This window comes from Heterocephalus glaber, unplaced genomic scaffold (genome assembly GCF_053883595.1).
Source record: "Heterocephalus glaber isolate CG9 unplaced genomic scaffold, H.glaber_assembly_v1.0 deba00001555, whole genome shotgun sequence".
In the NCBI taxonomy this organism is placed as follows: Eukaryota; Metazoa; Chordata; class Mammalia; order Rodentia; family Bathyergidae; genus Heterocephalus; species Heterocephalus glaber.
In genome coordinates, this window is record NW_028258346.1 from 6,379,388 (window position 1) to 6,406,728 (window position 27,341).

Sequence of the window (27,341 nt, forward strand, 5' to 3'; positions counted from 1 at the left end):
TAGGTATACATAATGATTACTTTTACCACAAGAAATTAAATTCCTCAATTTTTCTTCTGTTTTATCTATTTTTATATTTATGCCTTTTATCATATTTTTAAGTTTCACCCAGCATATTTTTAGCTCAAGAATTTGTTTGATTTTTTTTCTTTTTGTTTTCCGTCTCTCTATTAAGTTTCTCTTTTTGAAGATTCATTCATCTGTCTGTGTTCTCTTTAAGTTTGTCAGTGTTCTTAAAATAGCTCTTTTATATTCTCCATCCAAGATTTCACAAATAATACTCACTCTAGGTAGTTTGTGCTGGTTCACACTAAAAGTGTCACCATTCCCTGAAACTTCTTGATGCCCGTGGAGAATAATTTCATCTGAGCATTAAAGGATTAGGTATTTATGCCAGTCTTCATAATCTGACTCTGGGCCTAACTGTCCAGAAATTCTAATTATACTGCTTATTTTCTCAGAGCTTATAGTCACTTCCTCTGGTTGGACCGTAAGTTCCAACCAGTATACTGTAGATTGTTGTCACTGTTTCAGCATGAACCATGGAAGGACTTAAAGGGGTAGTTCATGCTGCAAGCCTCTTACTGGGGTATTGATAAGCCCAGTGTCCTGTTCCACAGTTAATGGTCTACCTGTGCTCAGGTACTGCAGGATTCTGCTCAACTCTGTACAGAATCACGGTGAATGGAGCCACCCCAGCCTCCAGTACCATGCGTGTGGCTACCACCACTGTAATGCCATGTCACACCATGGGCCCAAATCCAGTACAGTCCAGTGTAACACTGAGTAGGAACAAGACTTCTATTGCTGAGGTGACTCCTGGTCCAAGATGGCTGCAACCAGCCTTAGGCGATGCTGGCCAGAATATTTTTCAGGTATTTCTCAACTATCCCCAGCCCCAGCAGGAAAGCTGATTAATACAACTTCGTTGAAGTCCTCCTTCTGTTCCTTCCTCATCAGAGATAACCATTAATTTTGTTATAGAGAAATTTTTATTTTCTAGTATTTTGTATAAATGAATTCATACTGTTTTGGGTTTTTTTGTTTTTTGGGTTTTTAAAATTTTTTATTTTAATAAAACAAGCAGATATTAATAAAGGAAAAATTTTTTCCTACCTTCTTTCATTTTGTATAGTTGATATTAATCTATGTTTAGTATATCAGTACTTTTTCAATGCTAACTAACATTCTGTATGGATGTACTTGAATTTATTTACTGCTTATTTTTGAACATTTGAGTCTTTTCTAATTCTGAGCTATTACAGATAACACTGATATGTACATTTTTGTGCATATCTTTCTGTGGACATTTTCAGCGAGAAATACTTAAGAATTGAATAGCTAGATTATATGGATGGTATACGCCTATTCCAAAACTATCAAATTAAATGCTACATTTTTTTTTTTTTTGGTACCGGGGATTGAACTCGGGTCCTTGCACTTGCACAGCAGACAGCGAGACCACTGAGCTAAATCCCTGGCCCTTAAATGCTACATTTTACATTCTTGCCAACAGAGAATAAGAATTTCAGTTGCTCTACATCCTCCTCACAATTGGACCATAGGCTTTTTAATTTTCAGACATTCTGTTAGGTGGAAAGTGATAGTGCATTGTAGCTTTAGTTGAGATAAAGTTTCAGTAGTAATTGAAAGATCAAAATTGAGTATTTATCCTCAAATTAATAGCCTCATTTTGGAGGAAGCCCAGCTTTTGTGTTAGCAACTTTCTTCTTTGAAAATAAAAAAGACGTTTAAAAGCTTATGTCATTGTTTGCTTGGCACTTTATAGACACTTTTATGGTGAGAAACAGTAAAGGTATGTTCCTCAGAAATATGGAAACTTGGGAGCTGAGTAAAAATGAGGCTCGGGTGCCCCCTTTGCCTACCTCTATTCTTGCTGACAACTTTATATAACTTTAAATAATACTAAAAAGGAATTAGAAGTAGTAACAATAAAGCAGCATTGTTTCCCATAAGTAAACTTTATGTCCTTACTATATAGAACTTGTTTCCTTTGTTTATACTCTGCTTATTAGTCATTTTATTTTATAAAAATAAAAATAATGTTTTTCATAAACCAAGTTTGCCCCTGAATTGTTTCTTTTCAGAGAGACACTTATCATTATGGAAGAAAAGATTCGAACTAAAAATTTTCTAAGAAAAAGTTTTAAAAAATCTATATCCATGAGTTTATTTTTAAACAAAGATAGCTATATCCTTCGATTTGAGACTTCGTTATATAAAAAGGAGAAAACTACACTCGAGTACTGTTTTATATCAAATAAGGATTGACAACAGTGTTTTTATGCATCTGTTCTGCCCATATAAGAAGCCAGCTTCATCATCTGGATGTGTCCTGGGGCTGAAACTTCTTATAAATATGAGAATTTTACTTTAAAAAAAAATGGCAAGCAGAATATGGTATCCAGCTGTGGATTTGCTTATATATTGTGTTTGCATTTTTACTCTGGGCTTGTTTTATATAGTATATGGCGATATGTTGTCATACAAATTCCATGATTAATGCTTACTTGTGAGATCTTATGTAAATATCTTAGAACTCAGTCAAACAATGTGCAAGTTACACAGTTTTTTTCTCTGAATATTGGAATGACATATCCCGGGGGAATAGTAGGTTGGATATGTTCTTTATCTATAGAAAATTCAAATATGTAACATTTTCCTTTTACTGTTCTATGTTATATCATTCTTTTTTAGTTTATTTTGCCAAGCAGGAAATCTAGTTTCAGATATATACCTCAGAAAGATAAAATTTAGACATGGAAATTATTGAGAAATAGGATGGTAGTGATTTTATATTTCACAAAATAATTACATTTACTGAGATATATGTTTGTTTTCTAATTTTTATCTTGTCCTTTGTTTAAGAGACGTGATTTTTTTCTTAAATCTTGAATCAACTTTTTCATTGACAGCTATACTTATTAGCATGGTTTTATCCCCAAGAAATACTGGATTTAAGATATCATAGTGTGAGTATAAGGCAAATTACAAGCGGGAATAAATCAAGAATAGTGATATGTTGGTATATATTTGAAGATTCCCCTTTCCCTGTGCTAACAGTATTTTAGTGAATTTTGAGTAGAAACTGAAAATTTTTTTTTTCTTTTATTCTCAGGTTCAGCTCCTCTATGAACTAACTGATACAATGAGTAAGGTCTGGAATAAGATTCAGAAGAGAGGCAATCTGAGTACATCTTCATCCTATTCAGAGACTGTGCCAGGCCCTGTCCCCAGTTCTCCAGTTCGAAGCAGTGTAGGCACGGTTCCTCCAGATACTAGCACATGCAGCCCATCTGCTGATATTGGAACGACTACTGAGGTAAGTGTTTCTGAAAAGTCTTGCTTCCAAATGAAGGGTAATATATAACACAGAGTTACATAGTATGGTTGAGAGTGAAGATGACCTCACCACTGTGGAAGCTGACAGATTCAGAAAACTTATGTGGAGCTCTGGTTGCACTGATTGTGTATGATAGTCCTTTTAGGTCCAAGTATTTTTTATCACTTTTGATAGGCTGTGTGCAGTAGTATGCTATGTGAAATACTAGGTGCTGAGACACAATAAAGGTATGTTTCCTTAGGAATATGGAAATTTAGAAGCTGAGTGAAAATGAGGCTCATGTGCCCCCTTTCCCTACCTCAATGCTTCAGCCCTTATTTGAACCAGGGTGTTACTGTTACCTTTAGCTGAGTGGCATTCAACCCTTTCAGACCCAGTGTCTTCCTCTTCTTCCCTTCAATCATAAAATCTTATTAACTTCAATACCATAGTGTCACCTGGCACACCAGTGTCTTTATTATAAAACAAATATTTTTAAATTACCACTTTATGGGCCAGGAATGTAGCTCAGCAGCATTGCACCTGCCTGGTAAGTGCAAGGTAGTTTTAATCTTTGACAAGTTGAAACCCAATTTTTCCAGCACCATTTATTAAAGAAGCTGTCTTTCCTCCAGTGAGGGTGTTTGGCTCCTTCATTGAAGATGAGATGGCTGAGTGTGTCTGGCGTTGTTTCTGCATCTTCTAATCTGTTCCACTGGTCCTCTGGTCTGGTTTTTTTGCCAGTACCATGCTGTTTGTATCACAGTAGGTTTGTAGCATAGTTTCAAGTTTGGGATTGTGATACCCTCTGCTTTGTCTCTGTTGTCTAGAATTGCTTTTGCTACTCTGGGTCTCTTCTTGTTCCAACTGAATTTTTGAATTGTTTTCTCAAGGTCTGTGAAGTATGGTGCTGGGATTTCAATTGTGATTGCATTGAATCTATATAGCAGTTTTGGAAGTAGGGCCATTTTCACTATGTTGATCCTTGCTACCCTAGAGCAGGAGATGTCTTTCCATTTTCTGATATCATCTCTGTTTTCAGAGTGCTATACTTTTTAGGGAAAAAGTTCTTTGATTTCTTTCATTAGGTTGATTCCTAGGTATTTCAATTTCTTGGATGCTATTGTGAAAGTAATTGCCTTATTTCTGTCTCAGTGAGTCTGTTGTTTGTGTATAGGAAAGCTATTGATTTTTGTGTGTTGACCTTGTATCCAGCTGCTCTACTGAATTTGGTTATTAAGTCTAGAAGACTTGTGGTGTAGTTCTTGGGGTTTTCTATATACAGTATCATATCATCTGCAAATAATGACAATTTGACTTCTTCATTTCCTGTCTTTATTCCTTTTATTTCTTTCTCTTGTCTAATTGCCGTGGCTAATGTTTCCAAAACTGTATTGAACAGGAGTGGTGATAGTGGACACCCTTGTCTTGTTCCTGATTTTAGTGTGAAGGATTTCAGTTTTTGACCATTTAGTATGATATTGGCTGTTGGTTTTTCATAGATGGCTTTTACCAGATTGAGGTAGAGACCGTCTCTTTCAATTTTTTGCAGGATTTTTATCATAAATGCATGTTGGATTTTGTCAAATGCTTTTTCTGCATCTGTGGAGATAATCATATGATTTTTGTCCTTGGCTCTATTGATATAGTGTATTACATTGATTGATTTGCATATGTTGAACCATCCCTGCAGTCCTGGGATGAATCTCACTTGGTCAGGATGTATGATCTTCTTGATGATCTTGTGCATTGTATTTTCCAGTATCTTATTAAGGATTTTTGCATCTATGTTCACAAGTGAGATTGGCCTATAGTTCTCTTTTATGGTGGATCTTTCTCTGTTTTGGTGATCAAGGTGATGCTTGCTTCCAGGAATGAATTTGAGAGTACTGCTTCCTTTTCAATTTCATTGAAGAGTTTAAACAGTAGTGGCAGTAGTTCCTCTCTAAATGTCTTGTAGAATTCATCAGTGAAGCCTTCAGGGCCTGGGCTTTCTTAGTTGGTAAGTTTTTAATTATGTTTTTAATTTCATTGGTTGATATTGGGTTGTTTACAATTTTTAGGTCTTCATTCAATTTTGGTAATTCATATGTAACTAGGAATCTGTCCATTTCTTCTGTGTTTTCCATCGTATTGGCATATAGGTTCTAAAAGTAGGTATTAATGATCCTCTGGATTTCTGCTGGGTCTGTTATAAATTCACCCTTTTCATTCCTAATTGCATGGATTTGGGCCTTTTCTTTCCTTTTTCTGATAAGGTTGGCTAAGGGTTTGTCAATTTTGTTTATTCATTTGAAGAACCAACTGTTGGCTTCATTAATTTTTTGTGTGTTGTTCTCTTAGTCTCCATTGCATTGATTTCTCCTCTGATCTTTATAATTTCCTCCCTTGTATGAGCTTTGGGGTTGTCTGGCTCTTCTTTTTCTAGAAGCTTGAGGTTCAGAATCAGGTTGTTTAATTGGGCTCGTTCTGTTTTCCTAATATGCGTATTCACTGCTATGAATTTCCCTCATAAGACTGCTTTCATTGTGTCCCATAGATTCCTATATGTTGTATTGTCATTGTCATTTAATTGAAGGAACTGTCTGATTTCTTCTTTAATTTCCTCTGTGACCCATTGGTTATTCAGAAGTGTGTTCTTCAATTTCCACATGTTTATGAAATTTTTTGAGTTTCTTTTGCTATGGATCTCCAATTTCATCGCACTATGTTCTGATAATATACAGGGATAACTTCAATTCCTTTGCACTTACTTAAACATGTTCTATGTGTTAGTATGTGGTCTATTTTTGAGAATGACCCATGTGCAGCTGAGAAGAATGTGTATTCTGATTTTGTGGGGTGGAAGACTCTGTAAACATCTGTTAAGTTCATTTGTTCAAGAGTTCGATTGAGTTCTAGTATTTCATTACTTATTTTTAGTCTAGTTGATCTATCCATTTGTGACAGTGAGCTGTTGAGGTCCCCCACTACAGTTGTATTAGTGCATATATGACTTTTCATGTCCGTTAGTATTTGTTTTATATAGTTGGGTGCACTAGTGTTTGGTGCATAGATATTTATGGTTGTCATCTCTTCCTCTTGGATTGTTCCCTTTACCAGGATGTAGTGTCCTTCTTTGTCTCTCTTAATCAGTGTTGGTTTGAAATCTACTTGATGTGCAAAGAGGATAGCTACTCCTGCTTTTTTTCGGGTTCCTGTCGCATGGAGTATTGTTTTCCACCCTTTAACTTTCAGTCTATGAGTTTCCTTTTGAATGAAGTGTGTTTCTTGTATGCAGCATATTGTTGGATTTTGCTTCTTGACCCATTCTGCCAGTTTATTTCTTTGGTTGGTGAATTGAGACCATTAACATTGATAGTTATAACTGATGCATATTGACTTATCATTGTGATGAGTTTTTCTTTTTGTTGGATTCTTCTCCTTTATATTTAATTTCTTGTTGTGCCCAATGGGTTCATTCTGCTTTGCTTCCTGGGGTTGTGATCCTCATTGTCTTTTCCTAGGATATTGTCTAAAGTTTTTTGGAGTGGTTGTTTGGTATTCATGACATTCCTAAAGTGCTCTTTGTCATGAAAGTATCTTATTTCTCCATCAATTTTGAAAGATAGCTTTTCAGGGTACATCAATCTGTGTTGGAGGCTTTTTTTCCTTTAGGGCTTGGAGTATGACACTGCAAGCTCTTCTTCCCTGAATAATTTGTGTTGAGAAGTCTACTGTGATTCTGATGGGCTTTCCTTTGTATGTGATCTGTTTCTTTTCTCTAACAGTTGTAGAACTTTGTTCTTCTGTTGAATTTCTGGAATCTTAACAATTATATGCCTATGTATAGATTTCTTTTTGATGAAGTTTAGTTGGAGTCCTATATGCCTCACTTATCTGTATGTCAAGTTCTTTTCCCCTGCTTGAGAAATTTTCTGCCATTACTTCTGTGATCAGTTTTTTTATGTCGTCTGCACTCTCTCCTCTTTCTTCATTGACTCCAATCAGTGTTATGTTATTTTTCTTTGCATTGTCTAGCAACTGCTGGATTGATTTCTCGTGGTCCCTTACAATTTGGAAACAGTTTTTCTTTTCTCATTACTAATTGGCAGACTTCTCTTCCATATCTGAAATTCTGTCCTCACATTGGCTCATTCTGCTGTGTAGACTTTCAGTGGAGTTTTTCATCTCCTGGAAATTTATTTGCATCTGTTTTATGTATTCCATTTGTTTCCTATGTTGCAATTCCATCATGTTCCTCCACCCCTCTCTAAATTTATTAATCGTGTCTTGCCCTACAAGCACAATCCCTGATGTTGTCTGAGAAATTTTTTCTGATTTCTTTTTTTTCCAGATCTTCTTTGTTGCCAGTTCAGGGAGTCCAGGTGTTTGAATATCAGAGTGTTCCATCTCATTTCCCTTTGGAGTTATTGTAGGTGATCTGGAAGGGTGGTTTTAAGACTTGTTTATGTGTCTTCTCATTTTGACCAGGGTGGGGGGATAGGGTACTGTTGGCATCTTTGCAGCTCACCTCCTCTGAGCTGGGAGCAGTGGAAAGGCGTCCCGAAAGCCCCTTCCTCTGGGCTGGGAGTTGTAGAACAGCGGCTTAGAAGCCCCTACTTCTGTGCTGGGAGTGGTGGAATGGCAACCCTGAAGCCCCTTTCTCTGGGCTGGGAGTGGTGGAATGGCAGCCCAGAATCCCCTCACTCTCAGCTGGGAGTGGTGGAATGGCAGCCTGGAAGCCCCTACCTGTGCTATTTATGTCATCTTTAATACTTCATGGCAATATTTTGTGATTTTAAGTGTACCCATGTTTTACTTTCTTGGTTAGGATTATTCTTAAGTATTTTATGAGATATTACTAAAATGTATGGGGAAATGTTCAAATAGAAAACATTTATTATAGTCAACACTTTGACATGAATCACCCTCGAAATCTCCCCCTTGCTTTGAACACATTTATCCCATAATTCCTGCCATTTTCTGAAGCTATTCTGGCCATCCTTTTTTGTGAGTGTCTTTATAAGGTGTGATAAAAAAAAATAGGATGAATGCTTCTGCTTAGTGTCATCCATCAGAAAGGCAGGCTTTGTAAAAACATTGCAGTATGTCCTCATGTAAGTTGTGCACCAGGTCTAACGTTGTGCAATTTCTGGCTCTTTCCTAAAGTCAAAATGACCCATAGGGCTGGGGATTTAGTTCAGTGGCACTGTGCCTGCCTCGCAAGCGCAAGGTCCTAAGTTTGATCCCCATACAGAAAAAAAAAAGTCCCATAAATGGTAAATATTTTTTGTTTGTTTGTTTGTTTTGGTTTGGTTTTTTTTTTTTTTTTGGTACTGGGGATCGAACTCTGGACCTTGCACTTGAGCTCAGTACCCAGCCCCAAATGGTAAATATTTTTAATCGATTTGGGATTCCAAGTTAACTATAAAGTGCAATTAGAGGTACTTATGACAGAAAACTTCTAGATCTGCTTCCTGAAGTGGTAAGAATAAGTGTGTTTGGAGGAGGGGCGAGTATTTTCCAGTGAATTAATGGGAATGTGTCTTTGAGTGTAATAAATTTTTAAAATTTAAGCATTCACCAAAATTTTCAGTCTCTACTAGTATTCTTCTAGATTCTATCATAAATGAAATTATTTTATTAATTTCTTGTTCTGATTGGCAAGTTTCTGTGAACAGTTTATTGTATGTGATTTGGTATTCTGCAACTGCTGAGTTTATTAGTTCTAAACTTACTTATTTTGTGCAATTTTTAGAATTTTCTGAATATAATTTTATGCTGTCTACAAAAACAGATACTTTTACTGCTTCCTTTCCAATTTGGATTACTTTTCCTTCTTTTTGTTGCCTAATTGCTCCAACTAGTACTTCCAATACTATATTGAATAGATTTTCCAATTCATTTAAACAACATTAAGCATTATTTAAAGTTGAACATAATATCCCCTCTTGATAATTATCTTTATTGAGAAGGAAACTTTGAGCATTGTCTTGGCTCTGATTAAGTTCTATACAAATAACAAAAGATATATTAACAAATTGGTGTTTTATTTTTCTATTTCTATATTTTACCTTTATACTGTTTTTATCCGAAATAAATGTCAAGTCAAATATAAATTACAGCTAAAATTATCTAGCCTAATGTTTATATTGGCCCAGAAGTAAAGATCTTGAGTAATGGTTTTGTTATTTCAATACCATTCTGAATATAGTGTATAAATTTTCTGTTGCTATCTATCAACCCATTATTTTTATTATCAAAGGATAATCCCTACTTAAAGCTTAGTAAAAAGTAGGTTCAAAAAACAATGTTCTTCAAAATATAAAGGTTAAATTATTGTGACATATCAAATGACATAATTATAAATTTAAATTTCAGTTGTCATTGTGTCTGAAAAAGAGATGTATATGTACAAATATTTTTATGTAAGTGAATGAAACTGCATAAAATGAGTATATTTTCAGTTTGCTTTTATATTTTTAATCACTTTAGACATAATTATTTTATATTTTTATCAGATCTGGTATTGCCAACTCTTGCTCATAAAAGATTGTTTCCTTGTGTTAGGTAACTTTGTGTTGGGTGCTTTTCATCAATAGAATGATATAAGATTATTACATTGTAGCTGAAAGCCTGTCCTAAAAGAAGTTTGCTTCTCCAAGGGACTATAAAGGCAATCACCGTAGCTTTGGAACCCTTTACTGTTAATTTTATAGTTAGAAGTGTTGTGATACATTGACCTGTGTGAAATCAAGCTCTTCAGCCTACATGTATGGCACAATTGTGTTGAAAAATTATCAGAGACGGCCAGGGATTTCGCTTAGTGGTTCCACTGCCTGCCTTGCAAGCACAAGGTCCCGAGTTTGATCCCCAGTACCAAAACAATATATCAAGGATAGCTTTTTTCTCCCTAGTTCAACTCAGATAGATACTGCTTTTTTGATGGGTTTTTTCTTTTGTGTTTATAATTTCCTAAATTTGATATGTAGTAATTTTCAGGCTTTAAAAAATGTTGTAATATTTAAGAAATAGTTTTTTTTAATGCATAGAAGAATTTATATTTTGAGTGGATCATATATATATATATATATATATATATATATATATATATATATATATATATATGGATACAAAGGTCAACTGACAAATTTAGCCTATAACTGGGCTCCTTTCCAGAAACAATTCTATATTACACAAGGAGCGATAATTTTTGTAAATAGCCAAATTTTACTTGATTGGTATTTGCATTATTCCTGCCACATTAACTCTTACATGGATAGAAAGATAAATAATAACTTTACCAGTATACTTGAAGAACATGTTATACTGTACTTCAGCTACATGAAGGTGTCAAAAATATGTTTAGGGTGGGAGTATAGTTCAGTAATAGACTGCTTGCCTTACATGTCTAGAGCTCTAGGTTTAACCCTAGGCACACACACACAAACAAATAAATGTTCGGGAAGGTGAAGCATTTTATAATTATGTTAATGAAATTTTAATGTAACTTTTTGCTTACAGAACAGGAGCCAATCAGTAAAAACTACCATGAAAACACTAATATTTTGATTATTCATTTTCATGACAAGTAATGATACAAACACATACACAGAATACATACAAATTTACATACTTCTGTTGCATGATATATTCACAATCTATAGATCTTTTGTAAGTTGTTATTATGTAAAATGATATTTTGAAACTTTTTTTTTCATAGTTTTAGTGAAGGTGATTTTTTTTTTTTTTGGTACCGGGGATCGAACTCATGTCCTTGTGCTTGCACAGCAGGTGGTGAAACCACTGAGCTAAATCCCCGGCCTAAGTGAAGGTGATTTTTTAAGGGACAGTTACTATGGATGGTGGTATTCTGTTGATAAAACTAAATCCTTCCAACTCAGTTGTAATTTTAGGCAAACCATTTAGCATTATTTCATTTTACCTTTCTTAGTTCTTTGTGCAGTGCTTTTCTTCACAACAGTGGTATCAGAAATAAGTTCAAAGCTTTAGAAAAATCTAAAATGTAAATGTTCACTTAGAACATGGATTATACCTAAAATAGAATTTGACATATTAATCTATGGATGCTTGGAAGGCTATAGCAAAATTTGGCTAGCATTGTTTATTGATCCAAAAACTAAAATTGCTTTACTAGCAACCTTTTTAAAAAATCTGCATGAAATGGTTCATACTTTAATGTCCAGAGTTGCTTATATTGCATGATTTTCAGTTAAAACTGAATATTGGACTGAGAAATAGTTTGGCATCAATTTTTACTGCAAAACTGTCATCAATTTTTCAGTTATTTAAGTACAATTAACCTAAACAGTGATCTACTTCAAATTATTGTTCAAATAACCATTTAGATGGTAAGCTTAATTTGAACTTTTTACTCAATTGCTATTTTAAGATAGTCTCATAATTGTTTTAAATATTTTACTGAAAATTCACTTTCATGTAATATTTTTCTTTACATAGTTTTGTTGCAAACCCTTAGTGAGAAACTTTTATGCAAAATTTGGCAATTATAGCATTTAGATTAACCTATTTGAATAGTTATGGAAAAAAACAAAAATAATGCATCAAAACAGATCAGAGAAATGAAGGTTTCTGTTTAGCTTTCACAGGCCATTCAATAAAATGTTTTGTATATAATGGTTTTCCTACTTTAGAATATTCACAGCAAAATATTTTTCTAGTTTTTCAATTAATGACTACTTGAGTTAAGAATTCAGATAGTGTTATTGTACAAATATAACTATTAATCTGAGATAATTTTACATTTATTTTACCCACTTATCATCAAGTATGTTTGTAGGTCCACTTTAAAATTACAGTCTTAAAATTTTATAACTAAAATTTATATTCAGAAAAGCTAATAAAATTTTAAAATATTTTACTATTTTAAGAGTTGAGGTTTTTTGCTTAGAGTCCAAACTCCTTTTAAATTCTTTTGAATATGAAAGACTTACTAGAAATGGATCTAATTTTATAAAGCACATTCTAAAAATTGTTTGTATTAAATAGAAGTATTTATTTATATGGTCCTTAAATGATTTATAATTTAAACTATGAGTAATTCTTTTCATGCTGACATGTTGATAGTGAGCACTGTGCTTTCCTGCCAGTATAGATAGCTCCAGCTTTCTGTATTTCAGTCTGGTTTATGGTAGAGTGGGAAGTATGAGTGAGAGACTTTAACTACTAAGCTTAAAAGCAGTTAATCACTTTTCCTACTCTTGCATTGATACAGTGAGAGCAAAAGTAGTGGAGACCCCAGCAGGCCACTTGTTACTGTTGACTTAAGTACAAACAGTGGTGGAAGTGTTTAGCCTTTTGGGAAATTTTGTGATTGAACAAGAATGCTGGAATTATTTTGACAAGAAAGGGTAGCATTGTGGCCAAAACTGTGAGCATCCCAGAGCTCTCAAGCAGGCCAACGATGAAGGGTTTAAGTGTTTCCTCTTCCAGATGAACAAAGATAAATTCACCTAGGAAAATAAATTCTGTATTTTGGTCAATTTGCAAAGAAATGGTAAAAAATTTGAACTGTTTATTTTAGAACTTGGCCTAAGGAAGTGTGGGAAAATAGTTCAGTATCTCCATTTCTGGCCCGATTTTCATTATAGATTTGAAAACAGCAGAAAATTAATGCACAAACATGTTTAACAATACCACACCAAATATTATAAATCCAAAATGAAAATTGAAACTGCATGAGGAAGTAGAGCAAAGCTTTTTCTCAGGGGTCTTTACTAAATTTGAAGCAATAGTTTTCTTAGCATCCTTATAAAGTATACCCAATAGTGTTAAAAATCAAGGTCTTATTGATTTGATATACTATTTTCTTTTCGCTTTTCCATTCTTGGAGGATGATGTTCTTCTGATGACCAAAGATTTAATTTATGCATGCTTGTGCTCTAAGAACCTATCCATAAAGAAAGGCATACTGACCACATTAATGTCTTTTATTTAATTTCACATTATAAAAAGCATCATCCAATAACAAATGCTGGTGGGGCTGTGGGGAAAGAGGAACCCTGCTCCACTGCCGGTGGGAGTGTAGACTGGGGCAACCACTGTGGAAATCAGTATGGAGATACCTCAAACAACTAGGACTGGAAGTCCCATTTGACCCCGCTATTCCACTGCTGGGAATCTTCCCCAAAGAATTAAAAGAATCATACCACAGTGATAGATGTGCACCTGTGCTCATAGCAGCACAGTTTGTGATAGCTAAAACTTGGAAACAGCCCAAATGCCCATCCACTAGAGACTGGATAAAGAAAATGTGGTTTTTTAATAAAATGGAGTACTAGTCAGCCATAAAAAATGAGAAATTAGAGACATTTATAGCTAAGTGGGTGCACATTGAGGCGATACTCTTAAGTGAAATAAATAGGACACACATGTATAAATACCAAATAGTTTCTCTGGTGTGAGAAACTGAAATTGTAAATAAGGACTAAAATGTATAATAGGTAATGTGAAATAGGAAGACAAGGGGCAAAGGGGAAGGTAGTGGGAGGGCTAGGGGAAAGGATAGAAGGGAATGAGATTAATATGAGAAAATGGAAAAATAGGAACAAAATCTTTGTAAATAGGGAGGAATGGAGGGGTTGAAGGGAGGGCTGGGCAAGGGTGAAAAATAAGAACCAAGAGAGACTATGTAAAGGTGCAAATTTCCAATGATGAATGTGATTATATTGTATACCTAAAATGTACCAATGATTAGAATGAATAATTGATAATGCAAAATAGGAAGAAAAGATCCAAAGGGGTAGGGTTAGTGGGAGGGGCAGGAGAAAGGAAAGAAGGGAAAGGAAAAAATGATGAGAAATGGAAAAAATGGAAATAAAGTCTTTGTAAATAGGGAAGGGTGGAGGGGCTGAAGGGAGGGCTAGGAATGGGGAAAAAAAATAAGAACCAAGATGCATTATGTAAAGGTACAGTTCCCAATGAGAAATGTAATTATGTTGTGTACCTAAAATGTACCAATAAAAGAAGCCAAACACACACACACACACACACACACACACACACACACAAAGAAGTTTCTTTAAAAAAAAAAAAAGCATCATCTTCTGGAATTAGTTGTGGCTTTCATTAGATGTTATGTTAAACAGTTAACAAAAACTGATTTTTTTATATAGCTTCTCCAGTTCTAAAAATTTCAATCATAGCAGATTTAGGACTGCATATTTTGGAGAAGTATTTATCTAAAAACCCCACAAACAGTGAGTTATTTGCTGGGTGTTTGTGGGACAGATTGACTTCAACTTCGGTTTCAATTTAGGCTTGACTCTATAATTTTTCAACTTAGGTTTGCCTTTATAATTTTTAGCACTGTAAATCCTCAGATACAATCATTTCTATGGTTGGTGCTATGTCTAACTCTTCCTAAACACCTGGCTATCAGTCTGTGAAAGTCTTCCTCATTTGGTCTTGTCTTTTTCTGGGGCTTCAGGGAAATTGAATTTTCTTTGGATTTAATGTTGTAAAGCACTGAGTTCAAGGTGTAGAAGTGTCATATAGTGTGGGGGGCCTTGCCCTCCCCCCCCCCCCCCGCTGGAACTCTTGAGTGCCTTTTACGGGCATGTCTGGGCCTGCGGCAAGTCCACCGGGCAACAAGGAAGTAGCCCCAGTACCCTCCCCTTGCTCCTCCCCTCTAGCCCTACGATATATATGCTGTAGCAGCTTCCAAAATAAACGAGACTTGATCAGAAACCTGTCTTGTCTCCATCTCTCGTGTCTCTTGTCCCTTGTCATTCTCACTCCCCGTCTAGGGTCTCCGTTGACTTACCCGCGGGCCGGGACAATATAGGAACTAAATGTACCCTTGTCAGAATGGTGTATCTGTGGTAATGAGGGCAGAGTTTTCTGGGGTTTTTTTGTATGGGGGTTTATTTTTATTTTTATTTTATTTTTTGCTATTAGGTGTCATACTAATGACTTACGAGATTAGGCTTCTGATCTCAAAAATTATCCATAGAAAGTAGCATACTGACTCTAATAGCATGCTGATTATCTTATGTTGATGTCTCAGAAATGTAAAAGGATGTTTTGTTCTGCCTCTTAACTACTAATCATGACTGCTTAGCATTTGTAATGAGTGTTCTGTTTAAGACATTCAAAGCAACAATGAATTATTAAAGATTGAAGATGTATAGCAAATGAAAATTTGTCCAAACTTAAAAATATGACAAAATGAAAAAGACAAAGGGGATAACAAATTCCAGTAGAATGTGATTATATACTTGCTTTAGTATTGGTTCTAGCTAGTATTGGTTTAGCTAGGTGGTGATAATTATACCTACCACTCATGAAATGTTTGCTATATGTAAATACTTCATTCACATTGATATTCTTATTTGTCCTTAACACTAGAAAAGAAATAGCATTATAAAAAACCATTACAAAGGAGATATTAGACTCTGAAATGATTTGCCTAAAGTAATGTCTAAAGTACTTAACATACAAAGCTTACTTAAATATATATAACTTATATGTAAGCTCAAAATATTATTTTACGGCTTCCACTCCATGCACACACAAATATTTTAAATAAGGTCATTATGTTATATTTAATCAGTTCCCAGAATGTAAGGACTTACGGTCTCCATCTGGGATGTCCCCCAAAGGTTCATGCCTTAAAGGATTGGTTCTCCAGGCCGCACAGTTCAGAGATGCCACTTTCCAGAAGTAAATGGATATGAAGCCTCTAACCTCATCCATGGATTAATTCATTGATAGATCCACAACTCAATGGCAGTATTGGGAGGTGGTAGAGACATTGAGAGGTGGGGCCTAGTTGGCAGAAATAGGCACCTGAGGTTGTGTCTTAGAAGGATATATCTTGTCTCTAGATGCTCCGATTCTCTGTTTCCTGGCTGCTGTGAGGTTAGCAGCTTTCCTCACTATATTCTTCTGCCATGATGTACTGCCTTATCATACCCTAGAAACATCAGAGTCATGTGGTGGAAACCTCTGAGATTGTGAACCAAAATAAATCTTTCCTCCTTTAAGTTGCTTGTCTCAAGTATTTTGTCACAGGGATGGAAAGCTGGCTAACAGAAGCTCCAAGTTTTGTTGGTGGGCTTTAAGTAGACATCAGAATTTAAGATTTTCACCCTCACATTTAGTATTTAATCTTAGAAGAACTAAACACATCAGGAATGATCACTTTCTTGAGTACCATCTTCCTGTATTTGAGACTAAAGTTTTTCAACTCCAGGTTAACTTCAAATAAATGGATTTCTTTTATTGTAGGCTACTGAAAGCTACTGAGAAGACCAAAAAATCTTTTTGACAGAAAGTATGTTAGCACCAAATAAAGGACCTTATACATCCAGAGTTCAGTATATATTTATTGAATGGAATAAGCTCATGCTTTATTCCTTGAAGTTTTATAATAAAAACATTAAAAACCATTTTAAAAACTATCGTTAAATCTGCTAAATTTTAATGTCTCCTCATATTGAAAAATGTAAGGCCTGATGAATCTTTTGTTGTTTCCTAAACTACTAATCACTTTGCTATGGTTATTCTAGATTGAGTCTTAAAAATACTATATCAGAGATAGACCAATTTTTCTGTATAGTCCTAGTTATCAATACTTTAGGCTTTGTGGACCATAGAATCTCTGTAGCAACTATGCAAGTCCACTGAATAGCAGTCATGGATAGTAAGTGAATGAATGGATGTGGCAGTGAGTTAATAAAACTTGAATTCTTCAAACATTTGGATTTGGTTCTTAGCTGTAAGTTGCAGACCCTTGCTCTAAGACAATATTATCATTGATATGAACTTGTTCTGAATCTTACATATTTGTAGAGAAAATGAGAATATCATGCATAGATATTGTAACTATACAAATCTTTTGAGTAGTATGTGTTTATATGCTTGGCATTATGTAGGAGTATTAGTTTTTATATACTTACCATTAACATAGATGATGTAGAAAAGTTACAAATAATAATTTAAAATGATACATTTTAAATTATTTTTGAGTTGCAATTTTTTTGCTTTTTGTTTTTCCTCTCCCCAGGGAGATTCTATACAAGCAGCTGATGACTCACCATTTTCAGATTCTGTTACCTTGGAACAAACTACTAATAACATTGGTGGATCCAGTGGACGTATTAGTCTCTGGATGCAATGGGTACTCCCCAAAATTACTATAAAGCTCTTTGCTCCAGACCCTGAGAATAAAGGCACGGGTACAAGATAATATTTCTTTTCTACTGTACAGATCAAATATTAAATACTATTTTTTAAAAAAATGTTAGACTTAATTTCATTAGTTTTAAATTTTTATTAGTATGTTTGCAGTGCATGTTACTAATAAAAATAAAATTTTAAAAAGTAAAAATTTAAAAATAAATATAATTAGCTTTAATTCAAGTGATTTCTATTAGTCCTGACATATGAATCTTATCAATATGTAACATTTATGTATACATACTATCTTTGACTCTGTGTAATACTTAAATTTTGCCTGTTGGTATTAAAATTCATCCCAAAGGCTATAAGAAAAATTCTTCGCTGATCAAATTGATTCATTATATCATTGTCAATAATATTACAAAGATCCCTGACATATCAGATTAGCACCTTAAATATTATCTAGAATTTTTCTTATCTTTAAATATGTGTCGTATCTTAAATGAAAGGCCTTTTTAAAAAATTTTTGGTACCAGGGATCAAACTCGGGACCTTGCGCCTGCAAGTCAGGCACCAGAACCACTGAGCTAAATCCCTGGCCCAAAAGGCCTATTTTGCTTATGATTTTATAAGCTTTTAAAATTTCTGTGCCTCTATAAATGTCCAAGAAATATACTCCAGAATGAATGTTTTAACATTGATTATGAGATAGTATACTGAAAATAATGTTTGCTTCTTTTTGCAGAGGTCTGTGTGGTCAGTGAACTGGAAGATCTCAGTGCTTCCATAGATGTGCAGGATGTATATACTAAAGTAAAATGTAAAATAGAGAGTTTCAATATTGATCACTACAGAAGCAGGTAAATAATGAATCATTTATATAAGAAAAGCTATATTGTCTTTGAACAAAGTCACTAGAATTTTTCTATTTTAATTTACTTTATTCTTTAAAATTGCTGTACTTATTCCCACAGAGTGTTCTTAACTATGAGATATATGGGTGAATTTTACCTAGTATATATGCATTTGTGGAGTATGTTTTATAAAATAGCAACTCTCTTCATAAATATCCACATTGTCATATTAAATGAAAGAAGTTACTTTACTAATCATCTCACACACTTTATTATGTATGTTATATATTTGCTAAGATACCTGAAAAGGAGTTGATGGATCTGCTTTTTGCTGTACATTTTGTTCATTCTCTATATAAATCTCCCTTGAGATGGAGTAACTGCTCGTTTCTTAGAACTTTGAAGGTCATATCAGAGATCATTCATATACATGTGGTAGATATTCCTAGAACGACATTGTTCCTTCCCTAATTAATTTACATCACAAGCAAGATTTCATGCAGTTTTGATTTGTTTGTAATAATGAGATTTTAAAAATTAAATTTTTTAATTAAAAAAATTTTTAAAATAAAGGTCTAAAGCAGTTTTGTTATTAATGTTTTACAAATAAAAATAAAAATCTTTTTTCTTTGGCTTTATAACCTGGTGTTTTAATTTTTAATTGAAACAATTTACATACTATAAAATACAAATGCTTCTTAAACATATTTTAAGTAGCATCATATTTTCAGTTTCAAAGCTTTTTGAATCAGACATAGCCTTAAATCTATTTCTTTCTGGATTCAGAAATATTTATTCATTTAACAGTTTTTATTATGTGCCTGAAAAAGGCCCTTCTGTGTTTCTGTACATATATTGATACATTATGTATCCTAAAAGCAGCCTTTTTATTTAAAAATTTTCTAGCCAGGTATGGTGGTGCACACCTGTAATCCCAGCACTTGGGAGGCTGAGACAGGAGAATGTCTAGTTCAAGGCCAGCCTGGACTACAAAGCAAGATCCTGTCTCAAAAAAAAGTTTCTAATTCTACATTAAAAACAGTTGAATTTTTATGTTATCATTAAAAATGTGTTAACATATTTCTTATGTCAGTAATGACCAACTCTGTCACAGATGAAAACTTAGCTCATAATTGTGAAATATAAAATGTTTTTCTGGAAATACATTAGAACCTGTCATATTATCTCAGTAATCATCTAATTTTTTATTAATGAATCTTTTATTGGCTTTTGATGTTTAGATCTTTATTTCTTTTCCAGTTATATATATATTTATAATTCAGTATTATCTTTACAAATGAATATGTAAATATAACTTTAGAATTGAAGTACAGTAATTTATTCATGATATAAATATTGTATGTAGAAGTTTATCCCTGACTTTACTGTTAAATTTATGTAAATGTTAAATTTAGATTATTGATTCATTCATTCATTCAAGCAGTCAAATAATCCAAATGCTTATTGAATGTGTATTATGTGCCAAGCTCTATGCTAAACTCTGGGGATATAATGTTTAATAAAATAGGCTTAGATTGTACCCTTATGGACATTATATTTTTGTAGATGAGGTAGAAACTAACAAGGAAATAAATGTACCATTTGCTAAAGGACAAATAGTTCTATACATGATTATCAAAGTGTGTTGCTATTGTAATGGTTCTGTTGAATGCATCATTATTTTCCTGTTTTGGTACAGTATAGTGTTGTTTACTTTAGAACTACTGAAATAGTTATATATGCTCAACTTTTTAATTCAGAAAAATTGAAGAGAACAGATAAGGTAAACTTATGTTTTCCAGGCCAGGGGAAGGTTGGCAGTCAGGACATTTTGAAGGAGTATTTCTGCAGTGCAAAGAAAAACCCGTGGTGAGACTCATTTAGAAATTACAATTTTTGAAGATATATTTCAAATTGTTTATCTTTGTTCTTTCATGCAGAAGGATTCATGGTTACAAGAATTAGAGCTCAGAATATTTTTAACCTCTTCCTCCAAAATTATGTTGTAAATTTAAACCTCTTTATTCTTTTAATCTGCTCACGTTTTGTAACCATCTTCCTTTGTACCAGTTAAATAAATTTATCCAAAAAAAGGTAGGATGCTTTTATTGTACTTTTTCTTTATTGAACTATTATGTTGACTTTTTGAAAAAATATCCCTTTCTGAGTTCAAGCTGTATTGTCCTTTACTATAATAAACACAGTAATTGTGTACTAAAGCAGTTATTTTAGTTTATTTTCATTAACAGTACAATTGCAGAAGATGGTCCAGACAGAAGCTATACCTAGCTGTGGTCAAATTAAACCTATGCAAACTTGAGCAGAATAAAAATCTATCCAGTTTTTTTTTTGTTGTTTTTTTTTTCTTATGGTTTTTATTGCTTTTTGTCTTTTCACCTTCTTTGCTCCTGTCCATCACCTCAAGCCTTGGGGAAGACTGTTGGTCTCTGGGGCAATGTGGAGGTGTCTTCCTTTCCTGTACTGACAAGCTGAACAGACGCACCTTGTTGGTTCGACCCATCAGCAAGCAGGACCCTTTCAGTAATTGCTCTGGCTTCTTTCCTTCTGTAAGAAATCATTTTAAAATTATGCTACAGAATTCTCCTTACCAGGAACCCAGAGAAGGAATTGAATTATCCATAGAGTCAACTCTTGATTTTGATTTTGTCCTGTATTGTTTATTTTGGATTGGTTTTTCACTAGATATAATCTGGTTCTGAGTCACTTAGACATGCTGTTGTCATCCTGGCTTTATAAATACAAACCAATTTTACCATTGCTATAAGAAAATCATAGTAAGATGTTAAATATAATATTCTTTTTAATTGTGCATATACCAAATGATCAAGAGTTGACCGACAGTGTTTTTGTCATTACCTTTGAGATTCTTGGTGAGACTGCTTTTTTTTCTTTGTTTTTTTCTATTATGCTATTGTTTTCTTCTCATAACTAATTCAAAGTACATTATTTGGTGCACTCTTAAATCTGGACAGGTGTGTACTTCTGTCTTTTGACGGGCTAAAAGATGATTACTGTACTTTATACTAGTATCCTAGAAGTTTAAAACAGTGTTCTAAGGGCATAATACATATGAATATGTTCTTAAGCTAATTTGCTTAAATGATATTCTTGAATAAACAAAACTGCATGAGCTTGTCAGATATTTAGAGCAGATTATCCCAGTGTTGATATCATTCTCCTAAGAATTTATTAAATCATTGCAGACCTTACTAGGTCTTTTCTGAGCATATATGAAGTATTCCTTTTCCTTTTTTGTAGTTCAAGACAAATTGAAGACATGTATTCTTAACATTATGGAAATATTTTAAGTAAATTTGTTTCTATATTTAATGTTTAATAGCATATTTGGATTTTTTTTTAAGTTTTGAAGAAAAGGGATTTATTTTGGCCCATCATTCTGGTATAGGTTGAGGGGTTTTTTGTTTTTTTGTGGTTTTTTTCTGATTTGATTTTGAATTTTTTCTGACAGTCTCTCCTTCATACCAGAAAACATATTTCTTCTTTTTGGCTTTTGTATCCTTAGAGGATCTGATTAGATTTACTTTTCTTTTTTTGAATGCTCATTAGTGTCTATGAAAAACATTCTTAATTTTAAACATATTACAAAAATATTTATTTTTAACTTCAACTTAAGTCTTTATCATTTTTTCTAAATGTTTTAAAATAAGTTGCCTTTTATTAAAATTTTTTACTTATCAGTGCTTTCTGGTTTTCATTTTATATAGTATTACATGTTGATTATTTCTCTATGAAAAGTAAAACTTAGATTATTTTAATTCTAGCTGGGTATATTTTCCCTTTTTATTAAAGGAGTTGGAGATACAATAATTTAATAAATGAAAATCTTTCTCTCATGTACCTTACCTTTCAAGAAGGCTTATGTTCAATATATTTAAAATGTTTTTCCAATTCAAAATATTCATGCACAGAAATACCTTTTGTAATTTTCCAGGGTTAAAATCTTACAATTAATAGATATTTATTATAGTTGGATTATTTAGATCAGTAATGCGAATAATCATCTCCCTAAAGTGCAATTTTGACACCTGGAAAAGTCACCATTGCTGTGTCCTCTTCTACACTGGGCTGTACCACAGCTGCCCTTTGTTGTTGCCTGCTGGCCAGCAACATCATGATCACAGTTGTAGCATTTTTTCCTGCTTTACCGTACTGCTTGTTATTTTCTTTTCTTTGAGTGTAAAAAGCAAAAAGAAAGGAGAAGCAGGGAATAAAACAAGTGAGAAAATTGGTAACAGTGAAAACATTTTGAGGGCAGACTATTATGGGAATAATGATTATATTTCACAACCTCTAATGATTACTTTCCAAAATATTTTAATGGCCAGATTAACTTGATAAAAGAACATATACAAAGGTGAATTGTTTTCACTTTGTTTTAAAGTCTAGATAGAAGCAAAACTAGCAGTAACAGCTGAATTGAATAATCCTCCTCTCACCATATCATTTGGTTAAAGGCATCAACAAAAGAAAGACTTAGAAAGGAGGTTTAAAAGCAATAGGATAACAAACTTAGAAACATCTTGGCTTTGTTACTCTATACTTTTTCACTGTTCATTTGAATACGTTCTCTTCCTTTTCTTCTTCCCCAGTTCAGTTCCCCTTTTAACATCATTCCTTGAACCCTAATAATAAAAACGTCAGGTGTTGGGAAGAGGAATTGGGAATGTGGGATATATCCATTTTACTCAGATTTTTATGTTAAGTAATTTGCAAAACAGGATTCTGTACACCAATAATTGGTTCAGAAAAAAATTTTATAGAGAATTTCTAGTTTTCATGTCAGTCATTTTAACAGTTGTAGAAGCTTTTTCCCCATCTGCAGAATCAAGCAGTCACTTGTTTATTAAGAAGTGTATAATGAGTAAGACAGAAAGATCAAAATACTAAGGTCATTTTCTTCATTCAACTGTCATTTTCTTTTTCTAATGAAATGTGTATCATGATTTCCTTTTTCTGGAACAGACAACTGCAAAACTTCTAGATGGCTCTCATCAGCAGCATGGATTTCTCTCTCTGACATATACAAAAGCTGTAACAAAAAATGTCCGCCACAAATTAACATCAAGAAATGAACGAAGAACTTTTCATAAGTTATCTGAAGGTTTAATGGATGGTTCCCCTCATTTTCTTCATGAAATTCTTCTTTCAGCACAAGCCTTTGATATTGTCCTTTATTTTCCTTTACTTAATGCCATTGCAAGTACATTTCAAACGAAACTACCAAGACAAAAAGAGAAAAGAAAATCTCCTGGTCAGCCCATGAGAACCCATACACTGACCTCACGCAATTTACCTTTGATTTATATCAACACAAGTGTAATCAGAATTTTTGTTCCAAAAACAGAAGAAATGCAGCCAACTGTTGGAGGTATTGTCTTTTTTTTTTTTTTAAATTGTAACTAATTTCCTTCTGGAGATTGTATTTTTCTGGGTGTTTGTGTGAATGTGGGCAGCTGGTTGTATTTTACAGTTTAGTGAGTTTTAAAAAGAGTAACATAACTTAATTTTTAGAACTTATACCACATTACTAGATAAATATCTGACTCCATTAATAAGTAGAATAAGAAATATGACATTTTTTTCTTCTCCAGGGCCTTTGCCAGTAAAGCTTGTACTGTCTGTCATTGCTTTTATGAAACTCAAATGTTTGAAGATAGATGGATTAGACGGCAGGCAGGCAGATGTATATATTTTATATATGTGTGTGTGTGTGTGTGTGTATATGACAAAATTTTCTTTGAAAATAATGTTTATAGTGATGAAAAATTTAAATATATAAGAATTCTATAAGTGAAATATCCAACTCATGACTCAGTATTTAAAAAAGTAGTAAACTCCTTAAGGCCCCTGTGACTTTTTCCAGCCTTCTCAGTGCCTTCTGAAATTATTCTGTATCTTGAAGTGAATTAAATTTATAGTCTCTCTCCCTCTGCCCACAAGATTGACTTAACACATTTTAATTTCCCCTATGCCATAAGAATATGAAAAAGGATTTTGAGAGACATAGCACAATGGTTAATGCAGTGGACCTTGAAGTTATACAGACTTTAATTCAAATACCTACTTTATGAGTTGAAATCATGAGTAAGTTAATCTAAGATCTTCATGTGTAAAGTAGTGATAGTGCCTAATTTGGTAAGTAGGTTGTAATAATAGCTTACTTTCAAATGATCACAACATAAGACTATGTACCTAGTGCCAGTGCCATAGTAAGTTCCTAATTAATGAGAGTAATAAGAAAGGGTTATGCCCTTTTAAAAAAATACAATTCTATATTTCTTAGATTTCACTCCCTTGTACGCCTGTTGTAAAGACTTAATCATATGGTCATGCTCAGGTGCAAAAGAGGCTGAGATACAATATTTTACCTAGGTGATGGTATCCTTAGTTTATTTCTCCTACTATAACAAAAAGCCTCAGAATGGGCAATTTATAAATACTAAAAATTTGTCACATTTCTGGATGTCAGTAGATTCAGTGTCTGATGAGGGCCTCTATCTGCTTTCAGGATGGCAGCCTGTTGCTTGATCTTCATATTATAGGATACTAGAAGGGCAAAAAGGGACAAAGTTGTTCACTGAAGCCCTTTTATAGGAAGACAGAGCTCTCATGGCCTAATTATTTCCCAAAGGTCCCAATACTTAATACCATCATTTTAGTGTTGAAACATAGACATTTTAGAGGCATATTACATTTCAAACTATAGCGTATACCCAGCTAATAATTGTGATAATTAGTGCCCTGTGAATTTGAAAGAGAAGAGAAAATGGATATTTCAGAGATAGGTAATGGTTAAAATAGTATAAAAATAGTAGAAATTTACTTTAGCGGGGGTGTTTGTTTTGTTTTGTTCTTTTAATTTGCTAGAACAAAAAGATCTTGAATAATCAAGGATAATATAACAGGAAAAGCACTTGGCTCCATTCTCGGAATCTCTTTCTGACTCTGTCTACATTGGAGACACGATCTTAATATTTTGTAATTTAAAAAAATTATATAGCTTTATATTTTTTACTTAGCAAAATATCTAGAGTGGAGCTAATTTGAACATATTATGCTTATGGATTCCCCCTAACATACACACACCAGGGATTGAACTCAGGACCGTGCGCTTGGCCAGGCAGATGCGGAGCCACTTAGCTACATCCCTGGCTCCAGGATTCTTAATACCTACTAGTTCCTACATTTATGTCTTAATTCTTTTGCTAGGGATTGTTTTATAATTAATTACTTTGAGATATTCTGAAAATACTATATAGTTGCTTTTATCTATTCACAGTTTGGAGAAACATAGGAAGGATAAAGAATAAGGAGTTAGTCTGTACTGAACAATTGCAAGTGATTTAAGAGACGACCTACTAATCAGAAAAGCAAAAGCTGGATATTTATTGTAGAAGTAATGACCTATGTTTTTATCTTTTGTTATATTGAGTATCTAATGAATTTTTAGTTACTGTAATTTACATTAAATTTATAGAAGTTTTAACACATTCATGACAGAGCTGTAATTCATGTGTTTTACTTCCCAGGTGGCTTGAGCCACCAGTGGTATATGCATAACTGACCCACTGAGTGGCTTGTACCACTGATGGTACAAACAGATCTAATCACTTCTGTCAGTCTTTTTACTAGTAAAATTAATAAAAAGCTGCCATGTTAAAAAAAAAGAAACCTACATTTTTATATAAGATAATTCTCTAAACCATAGTTGGCAAGGCAGAATGACATTTTCTCATAATTATAGAAGAGACATAGACGTAAAAGATTACCAAGATTAACCATCCTTTTAATTTTATAAGTGAGAATGGGAGGAAAACACCACTGAAAAAGAAGTAGTCTGGCATATATTTTGGAATATCTTTACTTTTTTGTTTTTGTCCCATGTACAAATGTCAGTATATCTTTATATTTACATCTCTGTCTATACCTGAAGTGTTATACATTATCATGTATCCATCCTGAAAATGCAATTGCAAAAATGCATGCCAGAACTTCAAAGATTTTGTTACCTTATATGGTTAGATTTTTTTTTCTGATACTTTATCTCTTTCCATTGCTACTCTCATTTCAAATGATCATAATTGATTCATGAAAATGGAAGAGAATTTTTTTTCATTGAGGTAATGTTCATTTAACATAAAAGTCATTTTAACCATTTTAAAATACAAATTTTAAAATATTTTATATAGATGATGGGATATTTCCATATAATGTTTGTTAAAAGCTATGATGTAACTGAAGAAATCGTGGTAGAAATGACAATTACATTCAAATAAATATCATTATTTAAATAACTAGTAAGAGTGAAGAATGTTTTTATTTTTGAAAGGCTTCAATAGGAAGATTATTTGAATATTTTATGAGATTAATCAAATTTAGAGTACTATAAGGTCTTATTGAGCATGATAGTATAACTTGTTATATCATGCTTCTCTGTAAAAACTTTTATTATAAAAATATCACAGAATAACTTTATAGCAATATGTGCTTGTCTTAAAGATAATTCATAAGCTAAATTTTTCTGTTTTTTCTAATCCTGCACATTTATTGAACATTCTTTCTGTCTTCAACTGGAACATGGCAATAACTAAAACCTTTTGCTGATGTCTTTGTGTAGGGCTGTCATAGTAATTATGACTTTATAAAAATATAACATTACACAGTGGAAATTTCAAATACTCTTGAGACTTTGGTTGTTATTATATTGAGAATTCTTGAAGGAAAGTTGAATTCTTGAAAACACTTATTTTATGTGTGACATTTTAAAAAGTCACAAGTAACAATCTTAAATTACCTAACAGTTACATAAAAATTCTGCTGTTATTTAAACTTTTGGTAGCTAATGCAAGCTCATAATTTCAAAGTTGTTTATAGCCTTTTCATTTTCCATACACACATAAACACCCATGCATCTGCACATACACACATATATACTCTTTCTGACCCCTGAAAGA

General features: G+C 33.2%; 1 protein-coding gene across 9 annotated transcripts in view; it reads left to right on the top strand.

Annotated features, from left to right (window-relative positions):
• Vps13b (vacuolar protein sorting 13 homolog B) overlaps nt 1-27,341 on the top strand; it is a 728,055-nt gene that overhangs the window by 346,712 nt on the left and 354,002 nt on the right. For 5 of the 9 annotated variants that reach the window (XM_087190740.1, XM_087190746.1, XM_087190744.1 and 2 more), the window contains 5 exons: nt 3,140-3,343; nt 17,376-17,547; nt 18,237-18,351; nt 20,771-20,912; nt 23,350-23,755. In XM_087190740.1, the coding sequence (XP_087046866.1) occupies nt 3,140-3,343; nt 17,376-17,547; nt 18,237-18,351; nt 20,771-20,912; nt 23,350-23,755 (1,039 nt within the window). Of the gene's footprint in view, nt 1-3,139; nt 3,344-17,375; nt 17,548-18,236; nt 18,352-20,147; nt 20,215-20,770; nt 20,913-23,349; nt 23,756-27,341 lie in introns of all 9 variants that reach the window. The other 4 variants (XM_087190742.1, XM_087190748.1, XM_087190743.1 and 1 more) reach the window with 3 other exon arrangements.